This window comes from Mangifera indica, chromosome 6 (genome assembly GCF_011075055.1).
Source record: "Mangifera indica cultivar Alphonso chromosome 6, CATAS_Mindica_2.1, whole genome shotgun sequence".
Taxonomy (NCBI): Eukaryota; Viridiplantae; Streptophyta; class Magnoliopsida; order Sapindales; family Anacardiaceae; genus Mangifera; species Mangifera indica.
In genome coordinates, this window is record NC_058142.1 from 13,234,580 (window position 1) to 13,247,711 (window position 13,132).

The window sequence follows — 13,132 nt, forward strand, 5'->3', positions numbered from 1 at the left end:
ACATTGCAAACACAATTAGGCCTAAAAATCCATCAGCTAGTAATTGGGAATCCATAACCTAGTTTTAGTAGTATAATTAGAAAGTGATCTGTCTTAGAATATTAACAATGTTTTCTGTTTGGTTCATTCTAATAATCATACTTAGTACTTTTACCTTGTTACATTCAGGTTTTTATTATGAGAAGGCCGAAGTTGTTTTGAGACATTTGACTATAATTTGACTAGATATGAAATATTGAGTGTCAGGTTTCTAATTTGTGTTTCATTCTCTAGTCTTTTTTAAGTATTTTTCTCCTCGTTCATACTCTGCCAATCCTATCCCTTAAATTGCTTCAAGTAGAGACTGAAAAGAGAATTCTCTCTTCTTGATGATGTTAAGATTTTGAAAAACATGCATTTCTGGATGCAAACAAAAGCTTCAATTGGCAAGAATGTTACCTATTTCATTTATTTTTCACCATCACTGTTGGTTTACTGTTAGCTAATGTATACATAACTATTAACTCTTACATTAGCTTAGTTTTCTAAGTAGAATTTCTTTAAAAAATTTTAACAAATGATTTAATAAAAAAATCAAAATCTATAAACACCTACTAAAGTTTTGGTTCTCCTAATTAAAAATGAATGAACGGAAAGGAAAATAAAAGAGTAAGTATTACCTGGATCTCCATGATACGAATTAAATATTCATCACCAAGAAAAGATACAAAGCTGTGACCTTGATTCATTCTCTATTATGTCCATTCTGAGCCTTAATCACATGTTATCTGCAACCTATATTAATCATACAGAACTCAAGTCATTCAACTGTAAATGCATTAAAAAAATGCCACTTTCAATATTTTTTGCTAACTCAAGTAATATAATCAAATCAAACATCAATGTCACTGCAAACAATATCTTCTTCCCATGATGCCCAGAGAAAGAAAACAAAAACTATCTTTAATGCCTTTAAAGGCATCCCAAATCTTGCCACAAGGCGAAACTGTGCCCAAATTATCTTCAATTTATGCCCTATTAGAGAGCAAATGCAAAAGTTAGTCCATATTCAAGAAGTCTAGGAGAATGAAAAGAGAAGAGAATTATTGGTCAAACTCTGACTTAGCTAAGAAACAACTAACTACAAAGTCGTTTACCATTTATAACAATCTTGTGATATCAATTACACTTTCAAAAACTCCATGACAAGCAGCGACGAAATGTGCCATGCTCGGTAACTCAAGTAATCCAATTATTATTAATATAACGCAATTAAGTTGAATTTAGTTACTCAAGAATTGCTTGTTTTAATTGTTGTGGCGCTTTAAAAAGAAATAGAAGCAGAACAAGCAACTTTGTTTGATGGTACTTGAACAGAAACAGGTAAATACCAATCAAAGAAACTTTTGGGAACGAGAAAGAAGAATGAGTTTACAAAGGCCACTGTCCATTCAGCGATTTGAGGGATGACTTAAAGCTATTTCAGAAGCAGAAATTCAAGAGAATGCAATCTGAAGGATGAAGGAGTCACACTATGCCAATAATTCTTGCCATGAAAAAGCACATAAATCAAATTCAAAGCTAAAAAATCACAGAGATATTATAAGCCACAACCAACATTATTGCAGAGTCAGAGAAAATACATCGCTCAAACAAACAAGCAATTGCACAGGCCATCGTGTATTCAACGATTCTGTAAAAAGCTATTTCAGAAACGCTAATCAAAGAATTTCAGGGGATGGAATGGAAGAAGAAGACCCATCAACAGAGAACCAATCAATATATTGTTAAAAAAAAAAAAAAATCCATCAATATAAAAACGGAGCATTGCATCAATCCCAGCATTAAAAATAAAAAACAGAGCTGCCAGAACAAAGAACAAAATCCAGGAGGTAAGAAATAAAACCCACTTCGAAATTTGAAACAAAAAAATCAAACCCAGTTTAAAAAAATAAAATCAAAACCATTTCAAAAATTCAAACCTAGTATAAAAACACAAGAAATTAATAAAATTATCAAACCCAGAGAGGAGTAAAAAAATTTGGACCATTTCTCGATTTGTGCGTGTCATCCTTGCGCAGGGGCCATGCTAATCTTCTCTGTATCGTTCCAATTTTATCGGATGTCTCCGAAGAGACGGTTACCTTTGGTCTTGTCTTTAGTTATATAATATTGTATTGTGTCTCAATTGAACGATGTGGGAGGAATAGTTGAATTCTAACCAGATGACCTTCATTGAAACCAATCCAATGTTCTCGGTTGATACCTTTTTATCTGCATCCCTAAGGAAATATTTGATGATCTTCAATTCTATTTTTTATTCTTTCAACTTCTTTCTTTACACTTATCAACAACTTGGTTTCCATGGCAAACGTCACTGTAAACCCTGCCATAGCTTATTACTTTTATTTCTCTCGCCTGCTTCATCTTATACCACAAAGGATAGTATAATACTAAGTTTATGCTCGTCTTCAACCTTAAAACAACACCAGCTTTAGCTAAGTTTTCTTTACAAAATAACTAGCTATTTTGCTAAAATTTTACATAAAACTCATTCTAACACAAGTAAATATTGATCCAAACTAAAGTTAACAATTTTCAATACGATTCACTAACTTGACATAATACGACATGAAAAATATCGAGTTAAGATTAAGTTTTTTTATACGAAAGTTATTTCAAGTAAATCTGACATGACACGAAATTAAATTTGATAGTATTAAAGTTCACATAAAAATAACTTGATATGACGCATATTGACTCAAATATTTCAGAAAAATGTTACTTTAATAAAATTTTTAAAAATAAATTATAAAAATGTTAAAAGACAATATCAACAGCAATTAAAATCTGTATAGATTGTATATAATTGTATCTTCATATAATTATAATTACTTTTTTTATTGTTTATTTTTATTTAGATATTTTTATTTTATTATCAAGTAATAAGAATTTGATTTGGTTAGTCAGATTATAAACCTTTTTTAAAGTTCTTATTCTTATAATTATATGTTGTATCTTTATAATAAAAATTTGAAATATATACAAATTATATATAATTATATCTTTGTATAATTATAATTACTCGTATTATTTTTATTTAAATATTTTATTTTAATACGAAGTAGTAAAAATTTAATTTGGTTAGTAAGATAATTAATGTATTTTAAAAGTCTTAGTATATAAATTTTTAGACCATTTGTCAATAAGACAAAATATTATATTATGTGTTTTATTAATAGTATATTGAGATAATTTAGTTAAGAAATTAAAATAATAAAAACACTTTGAAAAATGAAAATAATAGATAATTTTGGAATAATTTGGGTCAGATTGGATCAATCTGAATATTAAATGATTGAGTTACGATTAAAAAATTTCGATATAATTCTAGTTTGAATCAGGTTAAAGTTGAAAGTCTCTGATACGAAATTCAAATTAACACAAAATGAACTGTCAAGTCTAATCCAAACCCCTATAATCTTATCTATTTTTGTTACATAGTTGAAAACCTTAGAATTTCAAATACACAAACTTTGTGCTTTTTGTGGGGGAAATGAAATTTTTTTTTTATAAATGTTGTTTTTTGTAAGTTAAATTAGTTAGGGTATTTACAATTCAAATAGAAAATTTTATTAGATTAGGTGCAATGCATGTTTATGATATGTTTGACATGAAACCGAAATAGAAAATGTAACTGGTGAAAAACAAAGAATAGGTGCATTACATTTGGAGGTCTAGGTAAGACCTTTGAATAGGGGTGTCTCAGACATTTCACATAGGATGACACATCTATATCATGCCCTCAGATGAGACTTGTAATTATTGCAAACTCCAAATGGTTGAAACGAACATCAACGCCATTTAATCTGAACCAAAGTTTTTTTTTTTACGTCTCTATGGTTAATTAAATGAAATAGCATAAGTGTATAAGTACGATGCTAAACTATTTCTAATTCCAAGAAGTACATGAAACATGTTATCTTGAACTTTTTCTCTTTTAGATCATGGTTAATTTTTTGTTGATGATGTTTACTATATTCTTTGTCCTGTAGAGCGTCAATCGAACTTAAAATTCGTGGACCTTGTGAAATATGTACTCACCTACACAATGGTTAACACCATGTCTTTGAAAAAAGACAAAAAAACATCTTTGCATTAGATTAATAACACAAATTATGATAATACAAATTGGGAATTGAAATTTATATACAAATTGCTTTTTTGTGAATAGTAATACGTGTTACTATTCATACAAGGTGCCCAGTGGGGCACGCCTAGGCCCTATGATCCTTTGGCTTATTTTTACTCTAAATAGTACCATGTGGGTCACGTCCAAACGAGACTTTATTGATTTTTTTTTTTGTTTTTTTATGCTCGACAGTTCATTTGGATACATCCTACTAATCCTATGTAAATCTACCAACTTTTCACATATTATAGCTAACAAACACATAATAGTAAAGAATTTTCTTTCTAACACAAATCATTCATTTTTAACTTAAAAAAAAAAAGATTATATTTTTCTTTAACCAAAACCCTAAATCTAACAACAAAAGTCATTGATAACTAAACTTTTTCTAGCGACAAACAAAAACAAAGACTCAACAAACAATCAAGTACTATCCCTCAATAAAAACCAATTTTTAAACCAAAAAATTAATCTTAGGTTAAAAACCAAGATTACACTCACCTTCATTGCCATTGTAACACTGAGCACTATTGAAACGTTGAAGAAGATTGCACGATCGAGGTACTGTTTGTCTGGATTGATTGTGTATAGAGTGAGTGATGCTAAGAAGTAAAGGGAAATGAAACAACGTCTACTTCCAAAGAAGGAAGACATAAAAGGCTGGTCAAAATAAGAGGTATTTTAGGGAGTTTGCTTTTATGTGGTATAATTGTATGATGAAAAAAAAAAGTGTATAACTGTATATAAATTTCAATTTTCCTAAATAATGACTTAAAACATTTATAAATACTTTTTAATTTCTAATTTTTCTATTTTTAAAACCATTTGCAGGTATGAAGATGTGTCTCCTATGTGAAATTTTTGTAAGATGATAAATACAACTCAATGAAATTATATGAACCGCATGTGTACAAAAAATTCTCATTACTAATGTTATTTTGTTTGAGCCAAAGAACTATGTCCCACCCAAAATATGCTAATATCTCAAAGTTCCCTCCGTTAATTTTAAAAATTTCATTTATCCACCCATGAATGGTTAAAATTAGCAAAACCCTAACCCCTAAAAATTTTATCTCCTTTTCGCCCCCTAACCCCTAAAAACTAATCATTTCCCCCTATGCCTTTTGTTTAAAAAAATATGTGGTATATTGCCAACCACGAAGAAGGAAAGCAATTAAAGTGCATCTATTCTTATCCATTTAGCCATGACATGTATCAGATGCAAGTAAGCATCATTTATCACTTGAAAAAAGATTCCAAATAACCTAACTTGATCGGTCAAGATTGAAATCACTTGGAATGTTTTATTGACAACCTAACTGAATCATCCAATCCGCCAGGTCCATATGTTAGGTTGTGCTAAAACCTGTCACTTGGTGGGTTTTCATGTCGAACTTGTCCCAAAATCTGAAGACTCGAGATAAGGCCCAAAGCCTTTGGGATGTGCCCTTTATAAGTCAACTCGAAAAATGAATTTTTTTATTTTTTAATTATATAAAGTTAATTTTTTAATTTTTTTAACTCGTTATAGGAATGGGTTATATCAAATGGATTATACCATTAAAAAAAATTAATAAAAAAATTAGACATTACAGTACCAAATTGCCCTCAGAGCTTTACCTCAGGAAGACCTTACATAGCCCATGGGTTTGATACAGCCTACGGTTTTCTTTGTTGGGTCTAAGTTAGCCAGACCAAAAAAGTCAACACCTATCTTAGGCCACAAGTTGGTTCAACCCACTAACACCTGTTATCCATAGCCATTAATTGATATTTTGAATGTCAATGGGAAACTAACGTTATTGTGATCCCAAACTATTATAATGCAGGTTCAAAAATAAATAATATCATCTTGTTTCTGAATCCTTCTGAAGTTTGAACAATCATAGAGGACCCGGCACGCATATCTAACTTAAATCTTGTTGACTCTGGTCACGCATTAATTATATATTAAAACATTGCTATAATATTTATATGCAAATATTGAGCTGGATCTAACTATACCAGCCGACAATTTAAAGCCGACAATTTTATTAAACCAGTTAATACAAACAGAGTTTTAATCTCAGAACACGATAATTTTCAATCAGATAACAAAATTTCACCGAATTCATTTCCTCGTTCATATCCATATAAGATAATACAAGCAATATGTACAAGTATTTAAATTGCAAAATGTAGAGTGAAAAATAAATAAGGAAAAAAAAGTATATTCTATAAAACAAAAACGAAAAATGAAATGAGAGATCAAGAGACGATAACCACAACTTCAAAGCCACAACACAACACAACACTACAACTTTACTTTCTATTGTTATTATTGTTATCGACACATGATGACGGTGATGATGATTTACGACTCTGATGCTTGAAAATATAAATGAAAGCAGAAGCAATTAACAAAGCCAGACCTGTGACCCCACACACTAAGCTGGCCACCAACATCACGTGCCTCACGTGGTCCCTACCTCCACTACCGCCACCAGCAACGTTGGCGTTCCACCACGACGTATCGTTTGAGTTCATCGCTCTTGGCAATGCAACGCTGTTGGAAGAATTACTCGTCGAAGGCGACGACGATCCTTTGAAAAACAATCGCATCTCCGGTTTTGTTTTGGCCGCCGGCGGCGGTGCACTCTGGTACTCTAGGCCGTGATCCGACGGCCGTAGCTCTCTCGCCACCGTTGATTTGATGATCATGATTGTGATCAACGGTAAGTGTAAACTGATTATCACGGAGACTGTCCTTGAAGAAGAGTAAACCATCTCTGTTTTTTTATTAGTGAGTGCTTCAAGTCCACGTCGAATTCAGTTTGTACTTTTTATATGTTTAATGGATGAGGCAACGGAACGACGTCGTTGCGACGTTTAGTTTTAGTTTGCCTTTTTGTCAGTGGCGTGGGACCCTGAAAGACCTATAAATTTAGTGAGTTATCTGACGTACAAATTACGCGTGACTTCTTGTCGAGGAATAAAGCCAAAACGACGACATATCACCGAATCTTCTTTTGTCTTTAACTGCTAAAATCTCTCCAAAAGCAAAAACGCATATTAATTGCACTGTGATTTGGAAAAGACAGTAAAAATATTTTCACTCAATTATCCCTCCTATTTGTTAAAGAATTTTATAATTATATTTTTTGCTTCTCTTATATATACGTAGTTCATCTTTTATTTTTATTTAAAAAGTCAATAAAAAATATAATTTTTTAATCGTGGATTCATATGATTTGTCTATTGGTGGAAAAAATAAAAACTTATAAATTATAGAAAATGCAAACTAATTCTAAAAGAAATTAATATAATAATAGTTTAAAATTATCTAATAATCGAATCAAACTAATTTTTAAATCTCAAACCTAATTAAAAAAAAGACTATTTGAAAAATTGCTCCAGATTTAAATTTAAGAATATAAAAAAAACTGAGGTTTGTTAATTTTTGAAAACCGGTTAACTAAACCGTTTTTAAAAAATTGAATAAAAATTAATAAAGTATTGAACTTATTTAAAAAATGAAAAAAAAATAATAAAATAGAATAATCCTTTAAATTCAGTTCAAAATCAGTTAATTAAAGATTTGGTTTGATTAATTTGTATTTTTGATTTAATTTAAAATATATTAATCTTTAAATTAGTTTGATTTGGTTTATGATTTTCTTTAAACTGAAAATTTGGTTCGATTTGAAAAATTACTAAACCAGTTTGGTTAACCAATTTTAATCACCCCTAATTAATACGAATATGTTATTGATCAAACTTGGTTCATCTATGTCATTTTTTATTTATGATATAGAAAATAAAAAAGAATTTAAATTAACTACAAAAAAATATTCTAATTGAATTTTATGTAATATTGTACTGTTTAACTTTATAATTTTTATGGAGAATAAGATTATAATTATGAACAAACTGGTAAGATTAAATTTTTATCCTTAAATATAAAGTAACCATTGTTATTTAAGAATGTAAGATTAAATGTGGATTACCATTAAAATTTGAATGAAGACATTTATAATTATGCTAAAACCTAAAATTTTCTTATTTAAGTAAATCTTCCTAAATTTAGCTCAGTTTTTAGTCACCTCTAATTATGGCTAAATCGCCATATATAATTGTCGAATGTGTGTGTATATATATATGTTTAGATATTAATGATAATATATTATAATGTGATTGTATGATTTTAAATTTATGATAAAGTAATACACATACATTTGCATAATTATCCATTGATATTTAAATTAATATTTATTATAAATACATATAATATTGTTCTTATTCTATTATCATTTAGGGGGCATTTGGTTTGGGTAATGTTTTATTACCAAAATAAAAAGATTACCTTAAAGATAGATTACTTAAAAGATTACTAGGTATAAATGATTGTTATATTTGATAAAATTTGATAGGTATAAATAATTATTGTGTTTGGTTAAAGGTAATAAAAGATTATTAGTAAATTATTTTACTTAAATGCCCTTAAATATAATTATTTTTAAATATTTTTCATATTATTTGTCATATTAATTAAAAATAAATTTATTTTTGTCTCAAAAAATTAATAAATACTAATATAATTATAATAAAATCAAGATTACTTTGGTAATCTTTAAATACCTAAGGTGAAGGTGGTAATCAGATTATCACATATATTACCTGCCACGTCAGCATAGATAATAAAAGATTATTGTAATATTTTATTACTGACAAATCAAACAAGGGAATAAAAGATAGATTATCAAGGTAATCTTTAAAACCGATAACCAAACGACCCCTTAGGGTTTAGAAATTTTGTTCATTATCAACATCACCCAATTTGCTAATTTTAACAAGGTATGGGGTGCCATTCAAAATATTCTTTAAAGGCCAAATGACTATTTCCCACCTAAGGTTTCCACCTATTCACTATCAAAAATCTAAATATTCATCAATCTGTTAAATTATACTATTATTATCAGAGGTAAAATTATTATTTATTAAAATATTTTAAAAAACTTAAAAATTTATCATATTTTCTCTCTCTAAGTTTAAAAACTAATAAATTTTCTTTCACCTAAGATTTGAAAAATTAATATTTTTTCCTAAAATTTTTTTAGTCAACATTATTGGTTGCCAAAGATGGTGACAACAGCATTTCCCTTTTTTCTTGACATCTTTCTTAGTCATATTTTATTTTTGACTATCATTGATTGAAGAAATTGACCGACAAATTTGTACAACTAGCATTTCAAGTTATTGTTAAGTCTTTGAAGATCTTATAAGTATATATATTTACGCTTACAAGGTCAATAAATATGTTTAAAAAAAATCCATTATATTTTTCTAATTTTATTTTTATATGGCAATTTGAAGTTGTTATTATTAAGTCTTTGAAGATGCAAACGATTTGTACATTTAGCATTTCAAGAATGACTTGTTTGTTTCTTCACTTTCTTGACTTCTTTTTTCGGAGGGATCTCATTCTAGGGTTCTATTTCTTTCTTTCTTTCTTTCTTTTTTCCACCAACAAATGAAATAAAGGAACCTAATAACTTGCTATGAAGATCTCTTTATAAGGTATCCATTTTTTTCTTTTTTAATATGTTATTTACCCCTATAAATGAATGAAAAATACTTTAAGGGTTTTCTCAACCCATTGAAATTTAATTAAATAACAATTTTTATTTTTGAAATTACAGAAACAATAAAAAATCTCCTACTGTTTATGTAACATTAGAATTTATAAATATTTATTCAATTATCCATTTTTTTGTTTATTTAAATAACACTAAAAATTAACATTAAGAGGGTTTTTGTTATTTCTATAATCACAAAAATTATGGGGACATTTATTCCACAAAGATACATCTTTTTTATTTTCTCCAATATTAGTCTTTTTTTTTTTTATCTTGATATGGCTTTGTCATTTTTTCTTCTTTTAAGAGAAAGGGAAAGAAGATTATTTGTTTGTTTTCCTTTTTGTTTCTTAATGCTTTAATTACTAAAGCAAACAACAACAACAACAACAACATTGCTAAAATAAATAAAGTAAAGAGCATTCAAGGAATGATTATTGATTTTTTTTTTATTTTTTTACTTTTTTTTAACAAATGAATATTAAGAATTAAATGAATGTTGCATTGTACCCAAGGGCATGTTAAATAGGTTAAAAAGTAATTTAAATGTATATTTGATTATATTATTTTCAAGTTGTTTCATAAAATTAAGGGCTTTAGATATTAAAGCTTCTATCAATTTGATTTTAAATTAATTTTAGGTAGAGTGGTTTTATTGGTTTTTCTAGACCAACTGAAGAAGTCTCATTATTTTATTTTTAAATATATAATTATAAATTCTTGTTTAAATGAAATTAGATATAATAACATCTTAAGATAAAAAACTATTATTTTTTAATTTGTTTTTATTCGGTTGAAAAGATTGATTTTTTCTAAAAATATTAATTTTTTTTTTGTTTTAATTAAAAAATAATGACTAGAATAATTCTCGACCGATGTGGACAAATCTTGATTAACCAAAATTTGTATTGTTTCTATTGAATGGACTTAAATTTTAGATTTTTCTATTAAAGAGATTAAATATATATTATATTATACAAAACAAGCATAAAAGGTGTATTATGTCTTTTCTAAAACTTCTTTATTATGTATCCTATTTGTTTGAAATATTTTTAAGGGTAATATTTTGTGCATAGATAATATATACAATTAATGTTATGTTATTATGTAATTAAATAATTTAAACTTAGAGATAAAACAATATCTAATCATATAGTGACATTTTATTAGTTGTATATAAAATTATGCATATTATTTGTGTACATAGTCTCATTGTTTTTTTTAGTGATAGTGATGTTTATTACCTTTAAACATTGCCTCCTTTTATTTTTTAAGCATATGTTGTTTATTTAAATTAATTTCTTTAATTTGCATGATGTTTTTATTGTAATCTAAACAAATTATATTTTACCATAATCTATGAGTTATTTGTTAAGCTCAATGTGTAAACAAAACCTCAAATTTTCAACTTAAAAATCTCCACTATAAAAAACGAAAAACAAATTAATTTTGATTGAGTTTTTGTTATAAAATTTGAGAAGCAGTGTTTTTAAAACCAGGTTAGTGGTCGAATCAATTATTTTACTGGTTCACAATTTGATCAGTTTAACTATTCCCAAATTATTATATATTTTTTAAATAGTATCAAGTATTTATCATATTTTTGAAAGATCAAACATATGAAATTCATTAAAAAACAATTTTATATAATTATCAATAACGACCGGGTATATTTTCTTTTTTGAAACATAAATTTTAGTTCAGTAAAATAAAAAAACCTCAGAAAAAGAAAAAATAATTTTAAATATATTAATTAAATAATTGACACTCTAGTAAACAAATAAAAAAACAAATACAAATTTTATCAGTAATTCAGTTGAGATTTTACAAATTTTAATTTTTTTAAGTTTTAATGAGACAAAAATAATATAGTATTGTATAAATTCAATTTTGTTAATTTTAAACAGTTTTTTCGATTCAATAGGTTTACCGGGTTTAACCAAATTTCAAACCAGTCGATGTTTATATATAAATTGAACCTGATTGTGGATTGATTCATGGTTTAACTAGTTAATAGGCCGGTTCAGTTCGGTTTTAAAAACGATCTGTAAATATTTCATCTACACACAAATTATCCACATCAATGTTTTAACCAAAAAAAATCACATCTTTACTAGTTAACATCGTTTAAAGTTTGAAATTAGGTGATAGTTTAATACCTTTAATAGAAAATGGTGAAAGTTTGACCAGTTTAATAAGAATATCGAAAATATTGTTCCTTTCAATAATAAAATTAGAAAGTTCAATCCATTTGTTCAAAAAATTACGAAAGTTTGATTCTTCTTGCTGTTATTATCTCAATGAAATTATTAAATCTATATTTAATTTATATATATATATATCATTCTTCTTTGAAAACATTTTTGATATCATATTTATCCGTTTATATGTAATTGTAAATTTTTTTTATATCTGGTATTCAATCAATACTCTGTTAGAATTAAAATATTATAAAAAATTAAATTGAAGATTTTTTAGTATGGAGTGCTAACAAAATGGATATTAACACTAATGCATTATTATATAATTAATAATTTATTTTATTATTAATTTAAAATTATTTAATCAAATAATAATTAATACTTGTGGATATCTATTTTGTCTTTACATGGAGTACTATTGCTTTTTTACTTAAAAGATATAGATTAAAAAATATCTTTTATATTAAAATATTTAATGGTTGAGATGAGATATCGATACACTGATATATAATATAATATAATTCAAATATGATATAAATGAAAATTCATGAATAACATATGAATTGCATTGATTTGTATCAGTTTATATTTGTATCAAAATTATACTGTCGCATGAGTCAAAAAGTGTTTTTAAAAAAAAAATAGAAAAAACATACCTAGGAACAACAAGATAGGAAGAAAATCCAAAATCATTTTTGATTATGTGATAATCAGTTTGGCAAATCCCACAGTAGAGAATATTGATTGTTATATCATTCTCACCATTGGCCCAGCAATTGATTATACCATGTGTAAGAAAATAAGGGCAATATTTTTCCAAGCTCAAATTGGTATACCTTCTAGTGAAATGGAAAGGATGAAGAATTCTTGAAGAGTCAGAAGCTGCCCATCCAAAAGCTCTCTGAGTTTGCATTTCTTCTTCAAATCCTGACATTTTATAGAGGGATATTAATTAAAATAGGCAAGCGGATTCCCGCCTAAACCTTTTTCGGCAACAAATACTCTGTTTTACCTTTCTAAGCAAATCATCTTTTTCATTCCAAAAATGTCCCTAATCTAATTTTACAAATTCAACGCCTGACTTTTCCGATTAACCGATTTCTACCACGAAAATCATTAATATTATATTAAGATTAAATTATCTA

At 27.1% G+C, this 13,132-nt stretch overlaps 1 protein-coding gene and 1 non-coding gene across 2 annotated transcripts; both read right to left on the reverse strand.

The window, feature by feature from the left end:
* Positions 1 to 2,014: 2,014 nt before the first annotated feature.
* LOC123219835 lies at positions 2,015 to 2,117 on the reverse strand. Its single transcript, XR_006502916.1, has one exon. It is a non-coding gene; the product is annotated as a U6 spliceosomal RNA (small nuclear RNA).
* Positions 2,118 to 6,250: 4,133 nt separating this feature from the next.
* Positions 6,251 to 6,984, reverse strand: LOC123219409. The gene has a single exon (XM_044641367.1). It carries the CDS (start codon positions 6,935 to 6,937, stop codon positions 6,473 to 6,475), a length of 465 nt encoding a protein of 154 aa, XP_044497302.1. The 5' UTR covers positions 6,938 to 6,984; the 3' UTR covers positions 6,251 to 6,472.
* Between the last annotated feature and the right edge of the window lie 6,148 nt (positions 6,985 to 13,132).